General features: G+C 31.6%; 1 protein-coding gene across 1 annotated transcript; it reads left to right on the top strand.

Annotated features, from left to right (window-relative positions):
* The first annotated feature begins 626 nt into the window (after positions 1-626).
* LOC18031563 lies at positions 627-3,388 on the top strand. The gene is made up of 3 exons (XM_006422233.2): positions 627-1,023; positions 1,180-1,527; positions 2,730-3,388. Exons 1-3 carry the CDS (start codon positions 703-705, stop codon positions 3,222-3,224), a joined length of 1,164 nt encoding a protein of 387 aa, XP_006422296.1. The 5' UTR covers positions 627-702; the 3' UTR covers positions 3,225-3,388.
* Positions 3,389-10,508: the final 7,120 nt, after the last annotated feature.

Raw genomic sequence — 10,508 nt, 5'->3', positions numbered from 1 at the left:
AAGTTATTGTACCATTTAAAAAAATTTCACCTATTGAATCAACTAGTTCTCACAAACATAAGTCAGTAATTAAGTATTAATCAAGTACAAATATTAAAAAGAACATCCATGAAATGGGCAAAAATATATATGTCTTTAAAAATTCATGTGATGATCTTGTTCTCGTGTTATATCAAGAAATGATTTTTTTCATGGTAATAAACAGTAAAACATAAGTGCGTTTCTTATCGTTATAATCAATTTGCAAAAAGAATAATACGATTTATAATGTGGAACACATGTTATCGTTTTCCGAAAAAGATTAACCCAAATGGAGGAGATTAGGGAGACTAGCAGCTAGCTACAGGATTATGGAAAGAGATGTTGGCCAATTCTAATGGGACCTCTCACTTGGAGTAGGAGTAGGCGAGTAGCTCAGGAGAATAGACTTAACAGACTTAAAAAATAAGACGACAAGTGAGATGAGTCTAAAAAGAAAAAGAAGAAGAATAAAGCAAAGCTATATCGACAGCCCAACATGCGAGTCTGTAAAATAATAATAATGCTAATCTATCCCTCTCTGCAGGTTGGACAGATGGCCTGTCGCTTTTAAAATATTTTGTCCCTCTTCCTCTCTTTAAAGCAAAATCTTACTCTATCTTCATTCATATATCCAACTTCTCTTCTTCTTCTTTGACCATCTCTTGATAACTTTTATTGATAATGAGTTCAAAAGCTCGGAGGAAACAAAGATGGTGCACACAAACGCTTACTCCATTGATGGAAGGTCCTGATCCTGAAATGCTAGAAGAAGGAAGCAAGAAGGAGAGCTCATGGGAAGTGATTCGAGAATGGTTCGGAATTCAAAAAGGAATTTCTTCGGGGACTAATCATAATAACTTTTCCATGTCGTTAGAAGGTAGCAGTATTCCTGCTAAGAGGCAAGATTTAAGGCTTTTGCTAGGTGTCTTAGGCTGCCCATTAGCTCCTATTCCTCTTGTTAACGACCCAATTCTGCGCATCCATATCAAAGACATCCCCATTGTAAGTTTCCAATTTGTTTAAAATTCTTCAATTCTATTTGGGTGAATAGGGTTAGAACTACAGAGAGAGACTCTTGTTTAGCACATTTTGGTAGGTGGCTGCTGAGTACTGTTTCTGATTAACTTATGATGATTTGTGTAATTGACTTTTTGGTAGGAAACTTCGAGTGCACATTATATCATACAGCAATATTTGGCGGCCACGGGTTGCTTGAAACAACAAAAGCGTGCAAAAAATATGTACGCAACAGGAACAGTGAAGATGGTCTGTTGTGAGACGGAGATTTCTTCAGGAAAAAATGTGAAGAGCTTGGGGACTAGAAGTGGGGAAAGTGGGTGCTTTGTTCTTTGGCAAATGCTGCCGGGAATGTGGTCTCTTGAGTTGGTAGTCGGCGGCAACAAGGTCATCGCCGGCAGCGATGGCAAGACTGTTTGGCGACACACTCCTTGGCTCGGAACCCATGCAGCTAAAGGCCCTCAACGCCCTCTGCGTCGCATTATCCAGGTAATCCTCTTTCGCCAATTATAACACAATTAACTTTCCTCTTCTTTTTCATTAATCCACAATTTACAAAATGCGAATTGTAGCAATACAGCGCCCTTAGCACTAAACCGAAGCAGTAAAATAGAATCATACACACTGCATATTTGGCACCGAAACTTTAACTTAGCCGCAAAGAAGGTAATAATAACTCTTTCTATTTAGCGAACGTCTACAGTTTAATGAGTTATGGGATTGCAGCAATACAATCCTGTTGCTCTTCTGTTCAGCTAAATTATTGTTAGAAAATCTTAATTACAAATTTTTAGGAACAAATCAAATATTTGTTGCCCCAAAAGATAAAATAAATGTCATTTCATATAAAAATAAATCAAATTTATAGGTTGAAGGACTAACTAAGGTTTGGTAGATTCGAAAACTTTAACAAGTAAAGTTATAATTCGTGTTATCTCAATAAAGAAGCAAGCTTCTGTGTATTCAAATTTCTTTAGTGCCAAACAAAGATAGCGATAGATAGACGAATGACGGGGGAGAATCCCAAGAAATCAAATAATAGTGAGTGAGCTGACAATGATGGAGAAACTGTCCCATGCTTTACCGGACACACTCCTTTCTTGAATAATCAACTCACTGAGTTAGGAGTAGCACGTGATTATCTTTTGTGATGTCATATTTTGATCATGTTCCACAAATTACAGTCATACATGGGTTTTAAGTATTTTTTGGGATTGCAACTTATACTTTGCTTTGCTTTTTCTTTTTGGAACTTTGGTTCATATACAGGGTTGGATTTAGCGCATTATTGCCCCTTCACTTTTCCTGTCTTTTTTCCTCTACTTTGTTCGTTCTCTAATAGTTCTTGTACCCACCCCCTGTATTTCTTTTATATCTTTTTTATTTAAGTGACGATCCCAATCTTTGAACTTAAGGCCAAGTCTCTCTCTCTTTTATCAAGCTTTAATGGAAGAGAATAAAAAAAAATTTTAATCGCCTGAATTACTGAAAATTTTAATAGAACTTAAGTTTATATGTTAGTTTATAATATATAATTATTTACATATAAACTCAACGTTGGATTAAAGATCTAAATATATTCGTGTCTACAAAGGATAATTTTCACCTTAACAAATAAAAATTTTTTATTTAGGATCTAGATATTTGTTATTTTATAAAATATTATTGATCAGTAATAAATGCAATTCCAGGGCCTAGATCCAAAGATCACAGCCAGCTTATTTGCAAAAGCACAATGCTTGGGGGAGAAGAGAATAGGAGATGATGAATGCTTTGTTCTAAAAGTTGCAGCAGATCGAGCAGCCGTTATGGAAAGAAGTGAGGGTCCAGCTGAAGTTATAAGGCATGTATTATACGGCTACTTTTGCCAAAAGAGTGGCCTATTGATATACTTAGAGGACTCACATCTCACCAGGGTACAGACTCCGGAAAATGACACTATTTATTGGGAAACAACTATAGGAAGTAGCATTGGTGACTACAGCGACGTCGACGGCGTGCTCATCGCACATCAAGGGCGGTCAATCGCCACCGTTTTCCGGTTCGGAGAGCTGTCGATACAGCATAGCAGAACCAGGATGGAAGAGATGTGGAGGATTGATGACGTTGTGTTCAATGTGCCAGGCCTTTCCATGGACTATTTCATTCCTCCTGCTGATATCATCGATAATGAAAAATCCCCATGATGTTAATTACTAACATTAACTTGCTTCTTTTTCTTTTTTAATTTTAAATGTTTTGGTTATAATTTGGAAATATTGGTGGGTTTATGGTGTATTAATTCGGTTAGTGTAGTATGTATGTACCAGTAGTTGGTTTACAGTTGTTAAAGAATGGGTCAACATTCAAGGTTGGGAATGAATAATAGACTTTTCTCTTCTAATGTCTAGTTGTTAGTAAGTTTTTAATGAAAAAAAAAATGTATATTTTATATGTTTTGATTAATGTTCTTCAAAGTGGGATTAAAATTCTCGAATAGTTTGAATTTACTTGAACAAAATACAAATATGTGAACAAAGTTCATAACATTAATCTTAATCATTCGTTCTCATAAATACACAGAGCTTAAGAGAACTTACATCAATAAAGCATCCTAACACGACCAAATGCTGATATTTTAGTCTAAATTAATAGTGAAAAGTTCTTAACTAGTTAGATATGCTTAAATAAGCACTACTATAATGCTGCGTTTACTTTTTGGATTGGAGTGGGAATCCTTGGATTAAGAGTGTGGAGTGGGAGTGGGAGTAGGGTGTTTACTTAGATTAAATGAAAGTATGAATTGTCAATCAGAATCCTAATTATTTGTTTACTTTGTCTTGGATTGGGAGTAAATTATTTTAAATTACAATTTTATCCTTATGTACAGAATTATAATTTGTAATTAAAAAATTAATAAAAAAATATATTTGGAAAATAAAATAAATATTTTATTATATTTATAAATTAATAATAATTACTAATATTCTTAATTATGTAAATCATAATTTTTTATTAATTTTAATTTAAATTATGTGAATAAAAATTATTAATAATAGCAACACAAATGAAATATTATTATTGATAATATAGTACAAAATTAATATTTTTTTAGAATAAAATATTTATTATTATTAATTAAATAAATAATTAATATTTATTAAAATTAATGTTTAATATTATTAATTTAAATATAATATTTATTTATTTTTATTTTATTTAATTTAATTTAATAAATATGATATAATAATTATTTTTAATAAATATGATATTATTTATTTTATTAAATTTTATTTATTTATTTATTTTTATAAGGATAAAATGGGAAGAGGGGGGAGTGGATTCCCACTCCCACCTCTCCCCACGGGAGTGGGAATCCCACTCCTCACTCCAAAATTGGGTGGGAACCATAGACTCCCACTCTCACTCCCCTTTTTTAAGGTAAGTAAACACTGGAGTGGGAGAAATCTACACTCCACACTCCACACTCCCACTCCAGAAAGTAAACACTGCCTAAAAATGGTATTTACTGATACTTGTGTTCTGACACTTTATTTAAAAATATCAGTATATACATATATTTGGATCATTTTCCGCGTTTCACAGATATGTATCAGTAATTACTAATACTGAAGTATCAATAACTTTAGTAATAGCGATCAATGATGCTTATGTATCAGCAATTAAAAATTATCATTTTAATTTTGTTTTAGTCCGAATTCGAACCCAAGATCTCTTAAACCTAGAGCTTCTACATTGAATCAAAAGACCACTAGGCTACGATTTTTAATTTTTTTAGAGTTGTGCTTTTTGAGTGGATAAAAACACAGCAAATGGACAAGTCTTATCTTATCCAAAATACAACTTTTCAACTCCCTCTACCAAAGTATTTGGTTCCCTTCTAAGCTCCCCAGATCTGAAAAATCCCTAACATCTAAATTGTCAAAAAGTGCTCAACTACCAATCCCTAAATTAAACACAAGCAAGAATCAAAAGCCAACAACCGTCGACCGACACCCATACAACTTAAATCGCAGCCATCATCGATCAATCCAACCATTGTTGAATGCCAATCGAACCCATCAGCTATCACCACCAGCTAACGATGCAGCAGCCACGAGAACCATGCAGCAACAGCGGCGAACCCAACACGAGAGCGCTAGCAGCATCAGCGGCCAGTAAGCCTCTGCGAACCCAGCACGCGAGCGCGAGCAGCATCAGCGGCCAGTAAGCCTCTACGAACCCAACACGCGAGTGCGAGCAGCAGCATCAGCAGCCAGCGAGCCTCTTCAAACCCAGCACGTGAGTAAGAGCATCAGCAGCGGAAAGCGAGCCTATTCGAATCCACGTGATTTTTGAGGTGCAAAGAAGTGCCAGATTAAAGGCCAAAAGGGAAGATTTTTGCAAAAAAGGAGCTGGAGACTTTTGTGTATGACATTCTTCATTAATTGTTGAGCTCTTTCCATTTCGTATAAAAAAAAAATCAATTATGAATATAATTTTTGACAAAATTTATGTAACCATATGCCTCTAGTTAAGAACTTAAATTATTATGAAATTGCTCTCTATTATCAGCAAGTGACTGATGATTTTCCATATGTAAATATGAAATTATTTATGTGCTAAAAAAAAATTGTCAAAAAGTGCTCAACCATGATCCTGTCAAACCGGTGGCACAGGTTCACCATTTACCTTCAAAATCCTAACTTTTTGTTTCTTTTCTTATTTTATGATTTCGGGTCTCTCTTATTGTCATTAGATCTTGATTTTTTTTTTGTTTTAATTGTTCTTTTAGGTTTAAATAAGTGATTTGGAGAAGAGCTTCTATGTTTCTTTGGCTACTTGGAAGAAACAAGAAGGTAAAGATTTAGCTTTTATTATGTTTTTTTCTTTGCTACTTTCTTTTCTTTTATTGGCACCAAATAGCCTTCATTATATCTACTTTGAAAAATATTGTGTTTAGGGTGATTGTCACTGTAAGATTAACTTTATTTCGCTGATGAACGGCATTAAACATTTTTTACACTAAAACCCTAAAATTTTCTAATTTGGGAATTCTTAAGAGCAGTATGATTATGCTAAAATTGATGGTTTATATTGGTTCATAGTGGTTCTATGTTGATATAACTTATTGCTTATTAACCATTTGTTCATGTGTTATTAGTTTTTTTTTTCAAAAGCAATCTTTTCATTTTTTTTCGGCTGTTATTTTTTAGTTTTGTTCATATCGAATGGATTTCAATTTTTATTTGCTATAAATAGTCTCATTGGATGATTATTTATTACAAATTATCAAATAGATGCTTTTACAAAGGAAAAGTTTGAAGTATGTGGCTTAGGTTTGTCATTTCTTTAATGGATTTGTTTACTGGTTGAGAAATGAGGTGTCTTTGTCATTAAAGAGGATTTGTTTACTGGTTGAGAAATGAGGTGTCTTTGTCATTTCTTTAATGGATTTGTTTACAGGGCAAAACAGAATTTTGTTTCTTCAGTTCATTACTAAGGCAATATTAGATTTGTCTTATTTATATTTATGTTCATAATAAGGCAATATCTACTTCAGTTGTTTAATTTTTCTTATTTATATTTATATGACTGATGGCCAAAATCATAAGACTTGTTTATAAGTAATGATTTTGGAATGAACTCTCAAATTATTGAAATATTTTGTCCAAATTTATCATATGTTTGAAATAATTAAAGCTAAATGTGTATGTTTCAGTTCTAGAAATTTTGGAATGAATTGGGTTTATAACTGATTTTTAATCGATTTTTCAAAATGGTTGGTTGATGTCCAATCTTTCATAAATTACTCATGTATCATGTTTGGTGGTGCAAAACAATAGTCTAAACATGTTTGAATGAGCTGAAATTCGGAGAAACTAAAGTTCTATATGCATACTTCAAATCTGAAAAATTTTATGTTGATTGAACTTGCAGGTTATTTTTAATGATTGTTTAAACTCTGCTGCTCTGAAACAATTAACCATTGTTTCTCTAATGGTTGGGAATTGGCAGCTAATTTTTTCTCCCTTTTCCATGTATGCAGATTTGCTCAATGTGTTTGAAATGTTTATTCCTCAACTTCACTTGTATCCTAACCCATACAGTCTATTGAATGGAGAAGCTACTTGTGTGATAACGCAATTATACTACTCATATTCAAAGAGTGAAAGACAGTCATTATTATCAATTTAGCTTCTAGATTTATTAAATTTAGCCACAAGTAGTAGGCATTTGATTGGATGGTAGAAATTTTTATGTATTGAATTTAGATTATTTAGTTATAAGAGTAGGATATCTCATATTTTGGCTATTGAAGTTGAATTTGTAATATATACTAATAATATTTAAATGTGAAATGAAAGATTTTGTGATATAAATCAATTTCTTTTTGTTATTTTGTGGTGCTTTTAATTTTACCAATAAATCAATAGGCAATGATCCAATTCAATTTTTTTATTTTTTTTAAAAATAAATTAACTAGTGATACCATGGTAACAATAATTATAGACACTAATAAAATATCAATAATTACTAACACTATGGTGTCATAATATCGGTGATACTATAGTAATAGTAATCACTGACACCACTTACAAGTGTCACTATTTTTCTGACTCCTAGATTACTGACACAATTAATAAGTGTCAGTGAAAGTAATTTCTGACACTATTCTAAAGTCAGTAAAGACTATTTTTCTAGTAGTGAAGGATCTTTAAACCAATAGCTACTCTTCCATTTTTTATTTTTATAAAAAAAGATAGATTGTAACTACTGCTATGAGCAGTATTGAATTCAAATGAGTAATAATATAATAATTTACTGTATATCAAAAGAATTAAATTATTTGGTTGTGCTTTTTTATTTTGGTAAATACTCGTTTAGTTTTTATATTTTAAACAAAGTGTCCGTTTACTTCTTATATTTTAAAAAACGACTTAAGACATCCTTCCTACTAAATATATGACATCCATGCTCTTATTTTTTCCTTTACTTTTACAATAACACCCTTACCATAATTTTGGGGCATTAATTTATTTACTTTTTATTAGAATGTTAACCAATAATTGTTAGTATGAAAGAATTGATATTCTCCGTACTATTGTAGCAATCTTGATAATAATATAATAATCTACCAAATAACTCTAAAAATAAAATAATAATAAAAATTTTACATTTATTTTATTTTATTTTAGGGTTAATTTGTTAATTAATTTTTTTATAGATAGATTAATTAATATCTCCAAGAATATTGTTGAAAGGGTATCATTATAAAATTAAAAAAAATTAAAGGCGTGAATGTAATATATTTAATAACATGGGTGTTTTAAGTTATTTTTTAAAATATAAAGACTAACGGACACTTAACCCAAATATAAATGACTAAATGAATATTTATTTATTTTTTTCAATAAGAAGATATCCTTTCAAATATTCAAATAAATGAACTAATACGATAGGTGAGTTGGAAAGTTATTCACCTGAAAAATAAATTCAGATACGTGCTTTGAAGCAGAAGAGTAGAGGAGAAAACTTCACAAGTGAATAGTGATCATAGCCAAAGGAATTGTATGGGTCCAAAGTTTTGTGAGGGGAAATAAATGGTTTGCTTTGCTTGCAGCCCATGGATTAGGCCCATAAAAGATGGCCTACAGTTGGCAGCTCTCCGTCCAAATCCAAATATTTAATAATCAACGACTTTTATCGGCTACGGAAATTGAATTCCCATTATTATATGTCGCGGTTGTGTGTGAAAATTGTTCTTAGTATTATCAAGGAGGTAAATGTTTGTTTGGTTCCCATATTTTGATTTAATTATTTATTTAATTTTTTTTAAAAAAGTATTGTTTAATTTTTATATTTTAATAATTATCTCAAAATACCCTCGCTAGCAATTAAATACAATCTTACCTTTACTTTTTTTTTGCTTTTACAATACTACCCTTGTAGTAATATTTTTAAGGATATTAATAAAAAATCAAAAGTATAAATTAATCAAATTAGCCTTAAAATAAAAATGAATTGTTATTATTTTATTTTAAGATTAATTTGGTAAATTAGTTTTTTTATCAAATGATTATTATTAAGATAGTTGTAAGGATATTAAACATGCTTTCAGTTAACTTGTATTAATTTATATCTAAATAATTATTAGCAAGATGGTTGCAAGATGGGAGGACAGGGCTAGGAGCAGTGATAAGAGATTCAAATGGTAAGGCGATTGCGGCTGGTATCAACCAGGCTCATCTAAGGGGAAATGTTAGTTTTGCTGAGGCTGAAGCGGTGCAGTGGGGTCTTCATGTGGCTGGAGCAACAGAGTTAACCTCATTGATCATAGAATCCGATTGCCTAGAGGTGGTACAATTAGTTAACAACACTAAGGGTAGCAGAATAGAAATAATTTGGATAATTTCTGAAAATCCAAAATCAGTTAAGGAATTTTCAGGAAGTTGCAGTTCATCATGTTCTAAGACAATGTAATGCTTATGCCCATTCCCTAGCTAAGTTTGCTTTGGGAAGAAACTCTTCCTCGGATAGGAGTTATTCCAGGTGAGGTTCAAGATGTGTTTGATGTGTTGTGATCAATTGAAAGGTTTACTTTCTTTTTTTAAAAAAAAAAAAAAATTATTTCTGAATTTGCTAATAAGTAGTTATTGCTGAATTTGCTAATTAACTTTCTTTTATAGATTAAACAATTAATGTCAAAAATATTACTGCAATAATGTTTTTGTAAAAGCCAAAAAAAGGGTAAGAGCGTAATTCATCGCATGCATCACATCGTTCCTATAAGTTTATCCAAAACTAGTTACATGTTTTCCGAAAAATCTTACGAATTCCTGATCCAAATCAAGATAAAAAAAATTTGGGAAAAAAAAAATGTAAATGAGACCATTCTATATAAATATTGCATGTACTTAAATTCGTTCCATCATTTGTCTTAATCTACCATATTTGGTTGATTTTATGTGACAATTTTTTTTTTTGGGGGCTGTATTATATACTGATGACGTACGTGGGATGTCTTTATCCTATAGACGAAGATCATTGTTTAAAGGCAATCTATATAGCGTGCTAAGGGGTTATTAATTTGTTTTTTTTCTTTCTTCTTTTTCTTTTTCCTTTTCTCCTTTATAAAGGTAAGCAAATAACAACAAAATCTCCATGCATGTTATCTTGGAAATTTGACTCATTTTCTATCACTCTACCTATAAAACAAAGTGATACAAAGAAGGAGAAAGAAGTGGGACAAAAGAAACTTCTGGACTGTGCTTTTTGTTTGGGAAAAAAATATAATGAAACATCATTGCAGAACCCAAAGCTATCATATGATGATATGAATGAGGGAGCCGAATCCGAAGCACTTCAAATTTACTTGGAAAATCAACTAGATCCGCTAGCTTAGCTTATTATGATATTGTAATAATTAACCTTATCGAACAATACGATGAATTTAATGGAGGGTTCAAATCCCGCTCATGTAAATGGAA

Source organism: Citrus clementina, unplaced genomic scaffold (genome assembly GCF_000493195.1).
Source record: "Citrus clementina cultivar Clemenules unplaced genomic scaffold, Citrus_clementina_v1.0 scaffold_9, whole genome shotgun sequence".
NCBI classification, from domain to species: domain Eukaryota; kingdom Viridiplantae; phylum Streptophyta; class Magnoliopsida; order Sapindales; family Rutaceae; genus Citrus; species Citrus x clementina.
Note: the sequence above shows the minus strand (reverse complement) of the source record. Positions and strands in the feature narration are given on the sequence as shown.